General features: G+C 46.1%; 1 protein-coding gene and 1 long non-coding RNA gene across 3 annotated transcripts in view; one reads left to right on the top strand and one right to left on the bottom strand.

The window, feature by feature from the left end:
- The window catches only part of CFAP77 (cilia and flagella associated protein 77), a 127,297-nt gene that overhangs the window by 5,023 nt on the left and 103,114 nt on the right, over positions 1-19,160 (bottom strand). Inside the window, exons 4-5 of the mRNA XM_075905745.2 lie at positions 15,012-15,114; positions 11,949-12,050 (exon numbers count right to left, since the gene is read on the bottom strand). Of these exons, the coding sequence (XP_075761860.1) occupies positions 11,949-12,050; positions 15,012-15,114 (205 nt within the window). The remainder of the gene's footprint in view (positions 1-11,948; positions 12,051-15,011; positions 15,115-19,160) is intronic.
- Positions 1-19,160, top strand: part of LOC142819347 (uncharacterized) — a 72,887-nt gene that overhangs the window by 6,813 nt on the left and 46,914 nt on the right. The window lies entirely within an intron of this gene.

The following is a 19,160-nucleotide window of genomic DNA, read 5'->3' as shown; positions in this document are numbered from 1 at the left end:
GCAGCTGTCAAACAAGAAAAGAATTTAGCGAAAGAGCCGCAAAAACTTCTATCGCCTCATTAAACCCAACAGGGCCTGGGCCTGGCGTGGTGCGGAGACACCGGGGCGCCTCCGTTTTGTGTCAGTAATTTGCGGCGGAGGAGGAGTGAAGACGAAACAGCCAGCGCCGAAGGGGCCTAGGGGGAGGCTGGGGAATCGTTAGCGCGCCAGGAGCGGCCTCGGTTCCTAATTGGAAGCATTGGGCATTATCAACGGAGGATTTGCCTCAGCTCCCTGACAGCTATCTGGGCCTGGAATGATAGCCCACTTGTCAGTGTAAAAGACCATTAAAAACAAACCATTTTGATTTAATTGGAGGCGGTGCGCTGGGGGCCCAGGTGAGGAGCCTCATCAGCCGATGCTGGCTGCTGATGCCTTTTTCCCCCTGTATTGATGGCCCCCCCCTTTCAAAAACTGTCTGGGAAAGAGAGAGAGGTACTGAAAGATCCTTCACAGTCACATTGAGAGCTGCTTTCAATAGGGTTGTCAACAAATGCCATGACAAGTTACAGAGCAGTAGGTATTTTTAAAGCAGATGTTATTCTGTCCACAGCTGAACCAAACTCAGAGGGTGTGTGTCTGGATTATTAGGGTTATAAATACTGCGGCTATTACTGTAGGTAGAGTGCTTAGTAAGTTAAATAAATGAATGGTTATTTCTCTCCTCACACCCCATATCTTCTTTTCATATTAAAAGGAAACTAAAGAGATTAAAAGACACAGTGACGGGTGGGGTGGGGGAGGAGAGACTAATTCTTATCTTCACATTTTTGCAGCAAAATATTAAAAAGTGATCAGTGATTTTTTTTTTTTTGTCCTGAGACTCTTTAAAGGGGGCTGATTGACAGAATGCAGGTGCTCAGCATCTTCTGACAATTAGGGCCCTTTACGATGTGTTTAGATGAGCACCAAAAGTCGCTTAGCCTGAGGTGGGCATAGGGTAGAGTTTGCAGCCTTTCTCTCAGGCATGGATCCGTAATCATTTTGAAATGGAGGTGTGGCTATCTCAGTCTGAGGATCCCATAGTGTCTGTGGACCACTGATTCCTAGACCAGTGGTTTTCAAAATTCACCCACTTGGGCCTTCATCCAGCTCACCTTGACAAATGATCCCCCTGGATCCAGATAACTTTCACATTACCCTTCAGCGCATCCTGAGAGTTAAGCCCAGGGCCTCACCTGGGCTCATGATGCTGTTCTTTAGACCAACAAACCAGCTGGTAAACATGTCCTGTGTGGAAGGCAGAAATGGAGCCAGGGTATGAAACATCGGGTGACTGTAAAAAGCATTTGCCTGGGCTTAGTTGATGATGAAAGTGATGATGGAGGCACTCTGCAGTGCATGCCACGGAGGACACGATTTTGAATTACATTTGCACAAAGATGTTGAAAGCAAACTGGTCTGAGTTCAGTTTCTCATGCTAGGAGACTCATCTATGAGCAACACCAGCAGAACAGGTACGGGCTGTGGACCCTTGTTAGTAGCCAATATGGGGGGACAAGAATATGAATGAACATCAATACTGAGCTTATCCTCTCAGCCCTGGAGGTGTTAGTACGGGGAAAGTTACAGTCTGCCTGTGCTCTGCCTTATCCTATGGACACGCTCACAGACTTGGAAACTGAAGGCCTCTGGGATCTTCCACCAGCACTAAAATCATTCAAACTTTTTAACAAATTGTGGAGAAAAAGCAATTTAAATCACAGATGTTTTTGATTTAAAAATAAGAGGTGGTCTGAGCTGCAAAGATCATTGCATATGTCAAGAGCTCAGACTTTGGCTTGGTTCATTGAACGTATGGTGGAAGTGGACCAGTTGCAAATCAGCTTCCAAGCGGTCGAGGCATTTGGGTTGTGGTTTTGAACTGTGCCTGTCTCTGGGCAGATGATAACTCTTTTAAACAGAGAATTCAGGTCCTGAGCCTGCTTTCTCTTCCAGCAGTGTCAGTGAGGAGAAGTGGAAGGAGTTGGAAGAGCAGTTGAGAAGGTCAGAGGGAAAGCACAGAGGGCCATCAGTGCCCTGGGAAGGACAGTCAAACTGAGGATTGCTGAAGAGGGCTTAGAGACACAGGGGAGAAAAGTCACTAGGTACCAGCCATCATACTGCAAACGTGTTAGAGGAAATCAAAGTGATTTCAATGCTGGTGCCAACACTAGAGACTGAAGTCCTCAATTTATCCATAAAATACAGATCACAGAACACTGGAACTGGAAGGGACCTCAAGAGATCAACAAGTCCAGTCCCCTGCCTTCATGGCAAGACAAGCACCATCTAGATCATCCCTGATAGAGGTCTACCTATGGAATGATGGAGATTCCATAGCCTACCTAGGCAAGGCAGTAGTAAGTTTTCCCTCACTTTGCCCCAACCTAGATCTGGAAGGATCACCTCAAAGGGTAAAATAGTAGTTCCATTTCCCATAGCTTATTCAGCCTTTGGTGCCTGTGCTGAGATTAGCTGCCTTTGGTTTTCATATAGGCTGTGTCTACACTGGGCCACTTATTCCGGAAAATCAGCCGCTTTTCCGGAATAAGCTGCGAGCTGTCTACACTGGCCCTTGAATTTCTGGAAAAGCAACGACGCTCTACTGTACAAAATCAGCCGCTATTCCGGAAAAGCTACGTTGCTCCCGCTTGGGCATAAGTCCTTATTCCGGAACACTGTTCCGGAAAAGGGCCAGTGTAGACAGCCCAGTAGTCTTTTCCGGAAAAAAGCCCCGATTGTGAAAATGACGAGCAGGGCTCTTTTCCGGAAAAGCAGCCTGCCAATGTAGACACTCTTTTTCCGGAAATAGTTATAACGAAAACTATTCTGTTTTAAGCATTTCCGGAAATTCATGCCAGTGTAGACACAGCCATAGTGTCTATCACCATGGCATCTAAACTGTCTACCAGGTGCCAATTAAAGGCCATAGTGGTATTTGATGCAGACTTCCGTCCATTAGGGGCTGGACAGAAACCCACCAACTAATTTCATATAGGCCACAGAACAACTCTCAGATGATATTGACTCTTGGTCCGACAATAACCTGACCTGATCTAGATTTCAACTGGCCCGTTAGTATGGAAAACTCTCTTGGCCATTACTCTGTTGTCTAAGCACGATCTAGAACTCCTGGAGGTGAGTTTTATAGCACCCCAAGCATGTGAATTTTTTTGCTGTCCTCTTCAAACTTCTGAAGATAAATGCCATATCTAAACAACTAGCCCAGTGTGTATTACATGTATCCAACGCTGGTTATTTAAACACATTCTAAGGCTTTTCTGACAAGACAACAGATGCAAGATTACTGTGCTTGTCAGTTCAGTTCCTTAGACAGAAATAGAGGTGCAGCATAAAAAACCCAAACCAACTCTACTTTTCTTTTTTTTTTTTTTTCTGTTCAACCTCAACTGTTAATTTTGGTGAAGGATCAGACTGTGAGCGATATCAGATCCCTGGTGAGAATCAAATTCTGGGAGCCCAGAATTTTGCTGCAAAGTTTATACGGTGGGGATTTCTTAATTACTTTCACTGGAAATTTACCTGACAGTGCTTTCTCAGGTAATGCAAGGCATATTCAAGGAGAGCTGCTCATCCGTTGACAGAGTCTTTGATTTTTGTGCTAGGTTGCAAATTAAGTCTTTTGGCAAGGTATCCTAACACTTGCTTGTCAATTGCTTATCGCTTATTCATATAGCATATTGAGCGCAGTTTGTTTTATCTGTTTGGGAAGGCAGTGCATGTTGACAAATGTTTTGTCCAAAGTGGTTGTGGGATTTTTCTTTTTTCTTTCTCTTTTGTGCCCAAGTAAACAAGAATGTTTTCCCAGGAAAGCATGCCTGCATTCCTATGCAAGTTGAAACCTCTAATGAAGAAAGAGACACTAATGCGTGTCAATGACAGTGCATAGATATATTTATTCTGACAGGGGCCAATTTTTATCTTTGAAATCAGTGTAAACCTGGAATAACTCCAATCAAATTTGACAGCCATTCTGGATATATACCAGTACAACTGAGACTGGAAGCTAGTCCAGACTGTCCAACTTTGGCTTATTGACATGCTTGTTGTTGTTGTTGTTGTTGTTGTTAAATATTTCTATTCAATAGAGCCAAAAGGTCCCAATCAGGGCTGGAGCTCACTGTGTTTGGTGTATTTCAACAGCAGCTTCCTCACAGAATCAGAATTGACACCTAGGGCTAAATTCAGGTTAAACCAAATCAGGCAAATTGTGACCCTTAAACAGTTACATTTGTGACTTGGGTAGGACATCAGAAACCAGGCTGGCCCAGTGTGTTGCAGATAGTTAGTCCTTTTTGGAGTTGTCACTGGTTAGATTGCTGTGGGTCAACATTTACCCTTTTCATAGGGGTTGGGTTTAGTTGCAAAAGAAACTCAAAATAAAACACAAAAATTAAAGCCAAATCCTTCTTCTCAGTTCTGGCTGCTCCAGGGTTTCTCCCCCAGGACTTTCCAGCCTGCATTCTAGGTCTTCTTTCTAGAAAGCCATTCCCATCTTCTTGATATCCAGTGCATAACAACAAATCAGCCAAACACAATTCTTCCCAGCAGGATCCTTGCCTGTTAGCAAGGTGAGGTGTTAGGCAAAGACTGCCAGACTGTGACAGCACGATTGTCGACAGCACGATTGTCAACTCGCATGGTAATATTCAAGGAGGTGAGTCCAATTTATTTAGGTCCCCAAAATTACCTTAACCCCTCTTCTTTTTCTGAGGCTCAAGATTTTCATGACCTTCTTTTTCAAACCATTCCATCTAGCAACAAGGTATTTTTTTTTAAAAAAAAGAGCCATTGTCAGCAGCCCCTAGAGCATAAATATAGAGAAATCAGTTTGCGCTCCTAATGAACGAGGACAAGGGGCCACATTCTAGTGAGAGCAGGGATACTAACTAGAGATGTCAATGGTTAACGGGTTAACTGGTGGCCTGGCCTGGCTGGAGCAGCTGTGCCATGGGCAGGGGGTAGAGCACAAGGTTGGTTTGTACACAGGGGACACATGAGCTGTCTGCTCTGACTTAATTAGGTCTGCACTGCAAAAAGTGGATGGGTGCCAGATTTCTTTAAAGCTTGGGAATGTTTGGCTCTGGGGTTTTGGTTTCGGCCCTAGATTTCCTCCTTATAAACCGAATGACCTTGGTGCTATGCAGTGTTTGCGCAAAAAGGGCATTGCTGGAATCCTGATCTGTTGGCCTACAAGGCAAACCAACCTTATAAAATAATCTGTGTGTGGTGATTTAAAGGCAAAACAAATGGATGGCCAAATTCGGGGTGGTCATGGGCATATATATGCTAGTCAGGGAAACAGATCACATCTGCCCCAACTCCTCTGATAAGTTACAGAGCTCATTCTGCACAACCTGGATGGTCAAAATTCCAGTGGAGCATAATGGACGCAATCAATGAGTAAGGATGTAGTCTGGGTATTTATGCACATACCTCTTCTGAACGGTTGACCACTGGTTACAATTCCCTGTGTATTTAGTCTAAAAGGGACAGTGTCTCTAAAGGGGGCAAGGTGCATTTTTTGGGGTTGTACATAGCTGGAATTCCCCCTCCATTCTGCAGCTTATGTATGTAGCGGCAGCTAACTGCACCCAAAGTTTGTTTTTCGTTGTGCAGGATTGCCAGTATTAGGGATGTAAAATAACTTTTAACCTGTGAACTGGTTCAAAGGGGAGTTTTTGAGCAGTTAACCACTTAAATGGGAGCGGATGGGAGGCCATGGCAACCAGGTCGCCAGTTGACATCCCTAGTTATAGAAACCCTGCTCTCATTAGAATGTGGCCCCTTCAAGGCTAAGTTTTAGCAAGATAAATAAAGTGGGTCACACACACATTCTTGGACACAGGAGATGCACTAGCAAAACTAGAGCCCAGGAACAGGAAGGAAACTAAAACAAAGCAACTGAAAAATATCCTTTCCCTTCTTTGGGTGGGTGACTTGGTAGATAGGGGTTTCCTGCTGGGATAAACAAGGGGTTAAACCTAAAGCAACTGCCTGTTGTGTCTTGTAAAAATACCACAAATCAGCAACTTTCACTAATGAACTGCGCCTCGATGTGTCACTGCCTCTCCCCAGCCTGTTATATCAGCAAGCTGGGCAGTGACTGCCGGGCTGGGGGGCCCAGGAGACAGGAACCAGGGTTAGTCTTCCACAAAGAGCTGTTAAGTAAGAACAAACTGTACAGTGCACGGAAGCTTGTAAATCAAATGCTTAGCTTAATAGCATGTGCCATTATTCTAAGGCAGTGGGGCTGAAACCTAAATCCAAATGAAAATATAGTCAATTTGTCTATACTTTAGTGACTGAATGACTATGTAATGTCACAGGGCTGTGAAGCTGTGGAGAATGGACGGAGGCAATTAGTGGAAAAGAGCAAAGCTCCTTCACTTTCTCCTCCTCCCTCGTCTCACCAGGAACTAGATGGAGGTCAGGTGAACGTCCTAGTGGATTCAGTGTTTACTCCAGTCTAAGGGCTGATGAAGATCTGTGCATCCAAATTCTGCAGCTCTCTGCCAGCAACCAGGGCAACACGTACAGGAGAGTCTCCTCTCCTTTTTGTAGGCTTAAAAGCACGAGTCCATCTTCTTCCCTTTACGAGGATGTGACCCTATACTGCGCTCAGCCCTCTTACTTCCCACGGAAATCCAGGCAAGATCAGGCCGGAAGTTTGTAAGGCACATAGAAGATGATACGCAAGGACAAAGCCTGATCAGGAAGTGTGAGGAAGCTTCACGCCATTTGCTTTCTCACTGCTGATGTTGGATGTCCTGTTCCCAGGCCCAGCTTTGCCACAGGAATAACATCCACCTCCTACCAGTGTTCAGGCCTGATTAATGCTTGTCAGTCTGTGCGAGCGCAAAGCGTCCATTCAGGGTGCCTTCCAGAGGCGTCTCCAAGCATGGTCCAAACATCAGTTGACCCATACAGCCCTCCCATCCCCCTCCTCCCCTCACTGAGGTACTAAAGCGTTGATTGTCCCCATTTCACAGATGGGAAAACTGAAGCATAGAATTGCCCACGGATCTCGGCATGTCTGTGGCAGACTGGAGGGGAATGAGCATCTCCCACCTTCCAGACTTGTAGCAACCCTTCTCCAGAATCCCAAATTACTCTTCAGTTACATAACACGAGATGGTATATTAAGAGTCCTGTGTGTACTGGGACATGTTAGACAACAACATTCTGCTCCAAAGCCAAAAACTACCAGCTGCACAGCCATCACCCTCTCTCCTGGCCATTCCCTGAGCTAGTGTGGCTAAGAAGAACACAGCTTACCCGCAGGTACATCTTTAGCCATACACCGTTGCATAGGGCACTGTGGGGAGCCCCAGGAAGGCTCCCTGCTTGCCTTGCCCCACCCTCATGCCGTTCAGAAAAGCAGCTGCAGGGTAGTTTCTCTTTAAAAACTGTGAACTGGGAGGGAATGGGGGAAGGCTTCAGGCACTGTCCCCGTCCCCAGCACAATCCCATTGGCCGGTTTCTGGCCAGAAATGGCCAGTGGGAGCTGCCTGTTTGAACAACAGGCAGCACACAAAGCACTACGCTGCGCCCATTCTCCCCCCTGGCTCATAGTTATTGTCACACGTACATGGCCCTGCAGCCTGTGTGGGGCAGAGCAGGCTCCCTGACTATCTGAGAAACATGCTGGGATGCTGGCTGAGAGTCTCACAGGTAAATCTCCCAGCCACAGCCTGCCTCTGGCACCCCAGGCCATCCCTTCCCCATCCCTCTGCCCCCCACTCCACATACCCAAACCCTTTGTCCCCCTCTTTCATCCATATATGCAAGAGCTCTCAGTGGTCAGAAATCCGCAGCCCCTTATTTGTCCACTAGCCACTTCTCTGAATTACAGTTACTTTAAATCATCTGAGTAGTTGGCCAGTCCAGTGCCCCAGATCACAACTGCCTCCTTCACCCAAACTCCCTCCCAGACCCCACTCTCCCTCCTGCACCCCAGTCCCTTACCCCAAGCTCCCTTCTGCACCCTACCTCCATCCCAGACCCCGCACCTCCTCCATTAATATCATGGAAGAGTGCAGCCCTCGGCCACTTTCCAAAATCTTGGAATGGCCACCCCATCAAAAATTATTGTCCACCCCTGCTCTAGATAGCTGCTATAAGAGGGCTTTAAATGTTCCTCCTTTCTTGGGAGAAACCTAAGAAAGGTCAGGAGGTGTAGAGGGTTCTTTTGAGTTTCTCCTGGGGAATGCAGTGGTCCTCAAGAATGGAAGGTGGAGCTGGAATTCCATTACAGTTAACATCCAGGTTTGGGGAGGAGTTTTCAAGTGGAGATGTCTGATTGGTGGAGCGCCTCATCTCTGCTAGAGCCTCTCCCTGCTCCGCTGGACCTCAGAAACCATGCAGGGCTGGCTCCTGCTCCAGACGCAGGTATGCAGCAGCGGGGCACCCTTCTTCAAACCTTAGAAGCAATGCCAGAGGGAGACCAGAATGGGCTGGCTGAGGAGCAGTGACCAAGTCTACAGGAGGTGGTTCCTGGAAGAGGGTTTCTTGGGAGAAGTAGGAAGACTGGGAGAAGGGAGCTGGTCCTGGGGAGAGGTGAGTTTTGAAACTGGACCACAAAGAGTTCTGAGCACACAGAGTTGCTTGCACTCACTGCGGATCCAGCTCAGTTTCTGTTTTAGCCTTGTGAGAAGCTTCTCCGAGCCTTTTATGGGTTGGAAATCTAATGAGAACAAACTCCAGAGATTTTACTATTTATTAAATGGTTATTTACTGGCTGATTTTTTTTTTTTACCCCATCACTGAAGAATCAGGACACATTATATAGATCAGTGGTGCTCAATCTTTTTTAATTTGCGACCCCCAGGGCCGGGAAAATTTTTGTTGAGCCAAAAAAAAAAAAGTACTGGTCCACTCGTCTGCCACACTCCCCCCGCCACGACCCACTGCTATAGATTAGAGGCAGCGTCCTGCCTACAATGGACAGCACTACCTGCCCCTCCCTCTGTTGTCATATTCAGTTTTCACTAAGCCCACAGCCAGTTGCCCACAATCAAGAGTAAAAAGGTATCATGAGCCATGTACAGACGGTCAGATTATACCTCCTAATTCTGCCCTGCTCTGAAATACCATGAGACTAGGATTGGAGGGGTAGCCATGTTAGTCTGTATCTGCAAAAATAATGAGGAGTCTGTGGCACCTTAAAGATTAACAGATTTATTTGGGCATCAGCTTTCGTGGGCAAAATCCATCTGCCCAGGAGAGCTGATGCCCAAATAAATTGATTAGTCTTTAAGGTGCCACAGGACTCCTCGTTGTTTTCATGAGCATAGGCTTTCTGGTATCGCTCCTTCTTCTGGCTGGAAATAAACGCAGCAGGCACTACTGAAGTTCATCCAATTTCTTGAAACCTCAACAAATGCTTGGGTTCAGTGTGGTTCAACTGTTGGATCAGTTTATATCTTAATGGAACCGTTTCACTGCCCCTTGGTTAAAACTTCACATAATGGGACCCATGCTCTGAAACTGTGTGGAACATTGCCTTTCCCAATCTAAGTTCTGATATGGACCTATAGCAAATCATAGCTGCAGCTGGGGAGAAACAACGCTTTTCAGATTAACGTAGCAAGGAGCAGAAGGATTATGGAATCCTAGAATACTAGAACTGGAAGGCTAGGTCTACACCCCAGCGTTATTTTGGAGTAACTGATGCTATTTCAGAATAACATAGTCTGTGTCTACACACAAGCAGTTATTTCAACATAATGTCAAAATAAATGTTGAACTGGAGGACTGCTTACTCCAACTCCTATAACCCTCATTAGACGAGGTGTAAGGGAAGTCGGGGGAAGAATGCTCTATCTCGAAATAACTGCTGTGTAGACAGCTCCAAAAGTCAAAATGAGCTATTTTGACTTGAGCTATGCTAATTGCATAGCTTAAGTTATGCAGTTTATTTTGAGTTGAGGCCTGCTGTGTAGATGTGCCTGAAGGGACCTCGAGAGGTCATCAAGTCCAGTCCACTGCCCTCATGGTAGGACCAAACATTGCCTACATCATCCCTGATGGAGTCTATCTAACCTGCTCTTAAATATTTCCAATGGCCAAGATTCCACAACCTCCTTAGGCAATTTATCGATGTGCTTCTATAGAAACCTGACTAAGGCTCCTGTCCTGGATCCTACGGGTGGAGCAGCCCCAGTAGAACAAGGGAAGAGCAGATAGAGAAGAGCAGGGAAAAGAGAATGCATGAGACTGCCTGTGTGGGCAGGTGTTACGTATTTATACAAACCCAACTGCTCCCACAGATAAAACAAAAGGGAGAGTAAAAGAGAAAAACGGGGACAGAGACTGAAAAATGAAGTGTGATGGAAAGGTCCAGGGCGAGAGGAGCTATAAAGCAAAAGCTTACCCCAGGATCTCGTGTGACTTACACAATCTGTTTAACAGCGATCGGTCATGTTCTTTCCCTGACATTAGCTGCAGCAGCAGCTCTGTGCTGACAGGCAGCTGGGATAAATGATTACTGACATATGCTAATAGGACAGACTTAGGCAGGATGTAAAAGGAATACATCAAGGTGGCACGAAACATATTTCCTGGTTGAAACTCTCCAACTTGTTCAAGTATATTAGCTTCAGGAAGCCATGAATCCTCTTCGTTGTTTAAATCAACACAGTTGCAAACACTAACCCTACGCATGTTGGCCCGTGCTGCAGGATTCTGTAGAATAGTATCTATCAGTGTCAGATGTGGTTTTGGCCATGTAAACTCCCCACAGGTTTTGGAGACTCAGTCTTTCTGTTGTTTTCCCCCCTTCCCTTTCTTTGTAAAATGCCCCCTGGCGCTCTGCTTGCAGCGTCTCTCTAATTTACACCACAAACAATGATCCCAGAATTCAAAAAAGCCCCCAAGAGTGCAACAGGGTGCCTAGATTAATACAGTGAGGAGTTCAGATCCCATGCTAGGACATGAAACCTTAACCTTGTCTCTTATCTGGATCAAATTAGGTACGTGTCATGTGTTTCTGTAAACCTCAATAGACGCTTCATTCAATCTCAAGGAGACTATTGTCAATCAGACAGTTTAGAGACCTACCAAGAGCACAAACTTTCTGGAAACCAGTAATTCTCAGGATAACAACACTTCTTGAGCCAAATGAACCCAGCATGACGTGAATTATTTATAGAGCAAAGCAGCAAGATGGCATGCTTTGCACATGCCCGTTTTCGGTACAGTATTGCTTGCTTATTTCGGGAATAGGTTTGAAGTTCAGCTATTAATGAGGAATAAAGAAGCTGACTAGTATTAAGAGTGAGGCGGGAAAAGACACATTTCTAATCTGGCAAAGCTGTTGAATGTGCTCACAAGAATTTGGCAAACGAATAGTAGGAACTTCCAGGTCACTTCCCTCCTTCAGCTGTCTCCTCTGTATGTCTTCTAGGCCCCAGTGCTGCAAACTCTCACATTCTTAACTTTAACAAAAAACAGGACTATGTAGCACTTTAAAGACTAACAAGATAAAGTGCTACATAGTCTTGTTTTTCATTTCAGCTACACCAGACTAACAAGGCTACATTTCTATCACTATTCTTAACTTTAAGCATGTAAGTGGTACAGCTGAAGTCAATGGGGCATTTCATATGCTCAACATTAAATACATGTAACCATGTTCCCTCTAAGTTTCATAGGTGACTTATCAGTCCTGCCCAGACAATCAGAGCCCTGAGCCTCTGACTGGGCAGGGCTGATTAATCACCTGTGAATCTGTGCTGCCCCACAGTTTAGAGAACACTGCATGTTAGTGTTTGCAAAACTGGGGCTTTAGATTGCAAGACTGTCAAGACAAGGGCTGTCTTCATTGCTTGCTTTGTACAACACCAAGTGCACTGTTGTATTCTGTTAAACAGGGTATGTGTCTGTATGCACAAGTCCCATCATACCTTCTGAAAGTGGGGCATGTGCCAAAGCGAGTCCAATTTCACAGGGGGTGGTTGTTTCCTGAGAAGCGAGGTCCGAGTTTCGTAGACTTTCCTTTTCTGCAACTAAAGAGAAATCAGATGTAGGGAAAAAGCACCTAGGAACAAGCCTACTCCACTGAATTGAGTCAGCCTTTTGGCAAAGGGGAGACTCCTATTTAATTGATCTGGGTCATCTTCTCATATTAACTTTTAAACTCTAGCTACCATTTATGCAAAGAACATTTTTGCTCAGGAAAACCTCAGTATCCAACAAAGCTGATAATAGTACAGGGTGTCCCCACTATAAGTTGCCCCAATATACACCCATTCCACACAAAAGTCATTGACATTTGTAGGAACTGATGCATTATAAGTCCACTCATTCCCTACCCAGAAGTCGCACGGAAAAACAAAACAATTTGTGCAAATGGAAGTCAGCCGCGGGGAAAAAAATTCCTCGCTTTACGTTGTTTCACTGTAAGTCCAAGTTTTTTGGAACATACATTGGACTTTTAGTGAGGATAGCCTGTACACAGTAGCATGGTTTCCCATATTGCAACCACTTCTGGAGTGAAGCGGGGCAGCTGTTCCAAAGAGGAAGAAGAGAATTATCCATAGTTAGCTGAATTGCAGATGGATTTTAGATAAGCCGATAATATAGTTCTGATTTGAGCAGGGCATTAAGGTTAATGGGCCTATTCTTGCAAAAATGGCTGAGATTCTTAGGGACCAAAAGTCAAGACACATATTTTAAACTCCATCACAAAAGGTCCAGCACAGAGCCCTGTTCTCCATACTAGAAGGCTGTGTCTACACTGCACCCCTTTTCCGGAAAAGGGATGCAGATTAGACACTTTGGAATAGGCAAATCCGCAGGGGATTTAAATATCCCCCACGGCATTCGCATTAACATGGCTGCCGCTTTTTTCCAGCTTGGGGATAAGCCGGAGAAAAGCACCAGTCTAGACGTGATTCTCCGGAAAATAAACCCTTTTCCGGAGGATCTCTTATTCCTACTTGAAAGTCCGTCTTCCAGGATGTTTTGTGACTGTTGCCCATTCAAGTTATACATTAGCCTGACCATGCTTAGCTTGTAGCACATGGGAGATGTCTCACACAAGGTGCTACAGATTATGTGAATGTTTTGGGTTATATGGTGAAACTTGGGCTTCTGTATCACTCGAGTGCAGTCTCTTATGTAGGTTTGCCTCCCTTAATTCAATAGGAGATGCCTGCAGATTTCAGGAACTCTTGATAAAATGGAGGAAAACACAATAATCTCGCCCCATGATTAAAAAATAATCAGTCATTAATAGATCAGGTGGCAATGTGTTTTCCAACAGTGCAGCCATAAAATAGCTGCTAATTAAAAACACTGTATTCTTGCACTTCAACTATAAAACATACTTGGTAATGGCAATAATACCACTGAAATTGGTCATTACCATATTAACTCAACTCTTTCTTGAGCCATTAACTAATAAACCAGTCATTGGCTGCTTTTAAATGTTATTACAACATTGCTGCATATAATGGCACCGTGTTTCACGCTCTAACTACTACTCTGACTGCTGGAGACAGACAAGCAATGCCTACATCAGAGCTGGGGCCTTGCCTCATTTGAATGCATGTTGGAACCTATGTTAGGATGGTCATGGGGGCCCATCTCTGGGGCGACGTTGTGAGATCTTTCATGGGGTCTCCCTGGGTGAAGATAAAATTCCTTGGAGGACACTTGACTAAAACTCCTGAACATCAGAAGACTTGGGACCCATTGTCACTTACAAAAAAGTTGCTTCACATGGCAGTGGTAAAAAAGGGGTCTTCCTGTTCATGACAATCAAGCCCGTTCTCTTTAATTGATCTGATGGTTTTCAATCAGAGTGGGAACTGAGGGCTAGATTTTTAAAGCTATGTAGGTATCTACAGATGCAGACTGATGCCTAGTAGGATTCTCAAAACTGCCTAGGTAGGTTAGATGTCTAATTCCTATTCTGTCCTTGGGAGTTAGGTGCCAAGAGGCTTTTGAAAATCCCATTAAAAGTCTAGCTCATGAAGTGCCTAAATTCTTCTTAAAATCTACCCGGCTGTCCCTTAATACATACACTCATTTGTACAATTCTTGAGATTTGCACGAGATAACTATGGTGGTGTATGCTGACACAGAACAATGCCCTAGATACCTGCTAGCTGAAGCCAAGCTGACTTTAAAGGAGAGGAGTAAAAGAGAAATGCCGACACTTCTGTAGAAGGAAAATGCTTTGCTACAGAAAATACAGTATTTTAAGATCTTTTTGCTTTGTTTTGATTGTGCTATTAGCAGCCAGGGAACCAAAGTTCCCTCTAAACTTACCATTGATCTTACAGTAACTGACATTTAGGGCACTGCCTTTTGCCCTGAAGAATCCCACGGGTATTTATAAAAATAAAAAGGGGATGTGTGTGTGTGTGTGGGGGGTGGGGGGACACTTTCATGCATTGTCAACATGAAATTGTTCTGTAGGAGCCATGCAGGTTCAACCATGGAACCTTTCAGACCAAGTAGGGGCAGAGGTGTATCCCTAAAGCCCTCCTTCGGGTACGTCTACACTGCACGACTATTTCAGGATACCAGAGGTATCCCAAAATAGTTACTCTGCATCGTAACATGCCGCCCACCCGTTATTTCAAAATATTTTTTTGAAATAACAGGCATGCTATTTCGGCATCCCTGTAACCCTCATTGCATGAGGGTTAAGAGATGTTTCAAAATAGTGCATTATTTTGAAATTTGGTGACATGTAGACGAAATAGAATTGGAATAAGATACACAATTTGTGCTATGCAAATTGTGTATCTTATTTTGAGTTTAGGGTGCTGTGTAGACACACCCTTCTTAGGGAATGGGGGTAAACAAGGCCTGAGCCCTCTAGCCAGTGTTATCTCACCCACTACTGAAATGTTTCTAACTCTGGGGAGGAACAAAGCAGTGGTTTAACAGAGGGCAGCAATCCTACATAAGTCTAGGACAGGAAATGAGGGATACTACATCCAAAGTGCTGTTACCTTTTTCTTGTCCACTTGCTGGGCCACGACTATTGCTCTCTGTTGCTCCATCCACACCTCCTTGTATCTGTGCTGGAGAAGGTCGAAGAAGGGAGTGGAAGGCCTATAACATGTTCAAAAGAGAATGTCACAGCGGGCCAATGCACCCCCTAAATACCCTCATTTGGTCCCTCGAAAAAAGACTTTGGTTTGCCTAGCGAGGATAGAAAATGCGACTGGGGGAATGCTGTGGCTATACCATTTCTGTTGGGAATACAGAAATCTGGTGTGAGGAGAGGGCCCTGCTGCAGAAAGAAATGGCACCACGTAGGCTCACACAGCACTAAGTGCCCTAGGTAGCATATGTGCTGGAGAAAACTGTGCAACATACGGTTAGCTTCCCTTGTGCATCCACCACACTCCAAATGCCAAATGTGCCTTTCTGCACACTAGGGGACTGCTTGATTTCCAGCTGCAAAGATGCCTAGTAGGATGGAAGAATCGAGCAGCGCCTTGCATGACACATCCCTGTGGGACCCAGTTTAGACTTAGACACAACATATTCCAGCCTTCCGGACTTGGGGCATCCATTTTGGACAGCTCAGGGAAAAACGATTATTTGGGCAGAGCTGCACCTGCACTGCTGATGCCCAGAAAGCTGCTGGCTTTGCTGCTGGGTGCACTGTCTTGGCACAGCCAGAGCTTCCACATGCTTTCCCAATAGGGTTGCCAACTTCACTGATCTCTGTCCTGGCAATCGGAACACAGAGCAGCCCCGACTCCTCACACAAGCCCCACAAAGATTCACAGACACCAAGGCCCAAAATGACCACTGTGATCATCTGGTCTGAGCTCCGGTGTAACAGAAGACGGGGCTTCCCTGATTTTAATTGCAGTCTGAGGTAGCACAGCTCTTTTAGACAAACCTCCAGTCTCTGTTTTAATGTTCCTAATGATGGCAAAGAAGCCACTCCCTGCCATGAATCCTATCCTAGGCCTTGTATCGGCTCACACCCGGATTCCTAGTACCCGTAGGTGCTCTTTTAGTGTTTGGTTTTGCCTTTTGTTTTTTTGGGTGGTGGGCTTTTTTTTCTTTTTTTTAACCTTCTCCTCCCTTCATGAAAAACAACTACATTGGGGGGAGGAGATCCTCTCTCTGGGTATGTCTACACTACAGCGCTAATTCGAACTAACTTAATTCGAATTAGTTAATTCGAACTAAGCTAATTCGAACTAACGCATCCAGACTAAAAAACTAGTTCGAATTAGCGTTTTGCTAATTCGAACTAGCATGTCCACATTAAGGGTACGTCTAGACTACAGGCTTCTGTCGACAAAACTTCTGTCGACAAAGAGCGTCTAGACTACATTGAGTTCTGTCGACAAAGCAAGCTGCTTTGTCGACACGGTACTGTGGATGCAAAGGACAGTTTACATGCAATAACACCTTCTGTCGACAGAAACTCTGTCGACAGAAGGTGTTATGCCTCGTAAAATGAGGTTTACCAGCGTCGACAAAACTGCTGAGTTCTGTCGACGTTATGTCGACAGAACTCAGCGGTAGTGTGGACGCAGATATAGTTTTGTCGACAAAACCCTGTAGTCTAGACACACCCTAAGTGGACCCTGAACCGGGGTTAAGGATGGCCGGAAGCAGTGCTGGCAGGGCATCAGATGAGGACTTAGAGCATGGAGCTGCTGTCTCAGGCTAGCCGAGGGCTGTGCTTAAAGGGACCCGACCCCCACCCCGGACAGACAGTTCTCAGGGGTGCCCTGCTTGCAAAGCAGTCCTGGATTGGATTGCCCGGAGTACCCACACTGGGCACATCACAGCACTCGGCCATCAGACCGGCTGCACTTGCCGCAGGCTGCCATCTGGGGAGAGGGGGCAATCGGGGGGCTGCAGGAGAGGTTCCACCCCCAGAAGCCCGCAGAGCCACCCCAGTCCTCCCCATCGGAAGCTCGTACCCTATTCCTCCCTCACCTCCTTCCACTTACCCCTCCCTAGACCCCTTTCCTGATGTACAAAATAAAGGACAATTGTGTTCAAAAATAGAATCTCTCTTTATTGAACAAAACTGGGGGAGACTGGGAAAAGGAGGTGGGAGAGGGGAAGAGAGAGGGTGGGAGAGGGGAGGGCAACTACAATGATGAGGGGTTTGGAACAGGTCCCATATGAAGAGAGGCTAAAGAGACTGGGACTTTTCAGCTTAGAAAAGAGGAGACGGAGGGGGGATATGATAGAGGTCTATAAAAGCATGAGTGGGGTGGAGAGGGTGCATACAGAAAAGTTCTTCATTAGTTCCCATAATAGAAGGACTAGAGGACACCAAAGGAAAGGAATGGGTAGCAGGCTTCAAACTAGTAACAGAAAGTTGTTCTTGACAAAGCAAATAGTTAACCTGTGGAACTCCTTGCTGCAGGAAGCTGTGAAGGCTAGAACTAGAACAGAGTTTAAAGAGAAGTGAGATAAAGTGATGGAGGTTGGGTCCATGGAGTAGTCTTAGCCAGGGGGTAGGAGTGGTGTCCCTGCCCAAGGTTTGTGGAAGGCTGGAGAGGGATGGCACAAGACAAATGGCTTGGTCACTGTCTTCAGTCCATCCCCTCCAGGGTCCCTAGGGTTGGCCGCTGTCGGCAGACAGGCTACTGGGCTAGATGGACCTTTGGTCTGACCGAGGACGGCCATTGTAAGCTCAGGGCTCAGGGTCGGAGGTCTCAGTGGACCACCTTGATTTTCAAGCACACCTGCTCCTGGGTGGCCAGGCTGGCAGCTCTCCTGCCCTAGATGGCCACTTTCCTGTGCCTAGTGCAGAGGTCGTGGACAAGGTCCACGATGTCCGCACTAGACCAGGCGGGTGCCCGCCTCTTGCGGTCCTGGGCAAGCTCCCGGGAGCCGCCAGCCTGGTCTCGGGAAGAGGGGGAGGGCTGGGGGGCATCGGGTGGCTGGCTCGAGCCGTGCCAGGTGCAGGGTCTGCTAGCTGGGTGCTGGCAGGCTTGCACCTGGCAAGGGCACCGTAGCCAGCCCGTGCCCCTTTAAGGGGTCCGGGGCCGGGAGGGGGGCATACGAATTTCCCTGGTGTTGGCCAGAGTAGCCACCAGGGAAAGCTGGGGAGGGCTAGCCTCCCACTAGTTCGAATTAAGGGGCTACACACCCCTTAATTCGAACTAGTAAGTTCGAACTAGGCTTAGTCCTCGTGGAATGAGGTTTACCTACTTCGAACTAAGCGCTCCGCTAGTTCGAATTAAGTTCAAACTAGCGGAGCGCTAGTGTAGCGCCTATGAAAGTTAATTCGAACTAATGTCCGTTAGTTCGAATTAACTTTGTAGTGTAGACATACCCTCTTAGGGTACGGCTAGACTACATGTTTTTTGTCGGAAAAAGGTCCGCAAAATGCATACGTTTTTCAGGTTCTTTGTGTCAGAAAAGGCTTTTCCAACATTTGGCCTGTCTAAACTGGGCCAAATGTTGGGAAAAAAAACCCCTCTTTTGGAAGCCCCATTCTTCCTCCTAGAATGAGGAATACAGGGGCTTCCGAATGAGCGTGTTTGCTCTTCTGCGCAAAAAAAAAAAAAAAAAAAAAAGCAGAAGAACAAATGTGTTCCCTGGACATGGTGGAATTTTTTGGGGATACTGGAGGTATCACAGTCTAGCTGTACACTTATTTTAATTGAAGCAAAATACAGGACGATGTAGCACTTTAAAGACTAACAAGATGGTTTATTCGGTGATGAGCTTTCGTGGGCCAGACCCACTTCCTCAGATCAAGTAGTGGAAGAAAATAGTCACAACCATATATACCAAATTGTATCCTTTGGTATATATGGTTATGACTATTTTCTTCCACTATTTGATCTGAGGAAGTGGGTCTGGCCCACGAAAGCTCATCATCTAATAAACCATCTTGTTAGTCTTTAAAGTGCTACATAGTCCTGTATTTTGCTTCAGCTACACCAGACATCATTGGAGATTTTAAAAGAGTAGGTCAGACAAACGCCTATCAGAGATGGTCTAGATCATGCTTATTCCTGTCAGGAGTGCAGGGGACTGGACTCGATGACCTCTCGAGACAGGGGCAGATGACCGTTTTGCGGGGCCCTGGGCAGCATAATTCCGCGGGGCCCCCCTTTGCCACGGTGCATGCACAGCGGCACCACGGAGCATGCACGGGG

This window comes from Pelodiscus sinensis, chromosome 23, assembly GCF_052426305.1.
Source record: "Pelodiscus sinensis isolate ZL-2025 chromosome 23, ASM5242630v1, whole genome shotgun sequence".
In the NCBI taxonomy this organism is placed as follows: Eukaryota; Metazoa; Chordata; order Testudines; family Trionychidae; genus Pelodiscus; species Pelodiscus sinensis.
Note: the sequence above shows the minus strand (reverse complement) of the source record. Positions and strands in the feature narration are given on the sequence as shown.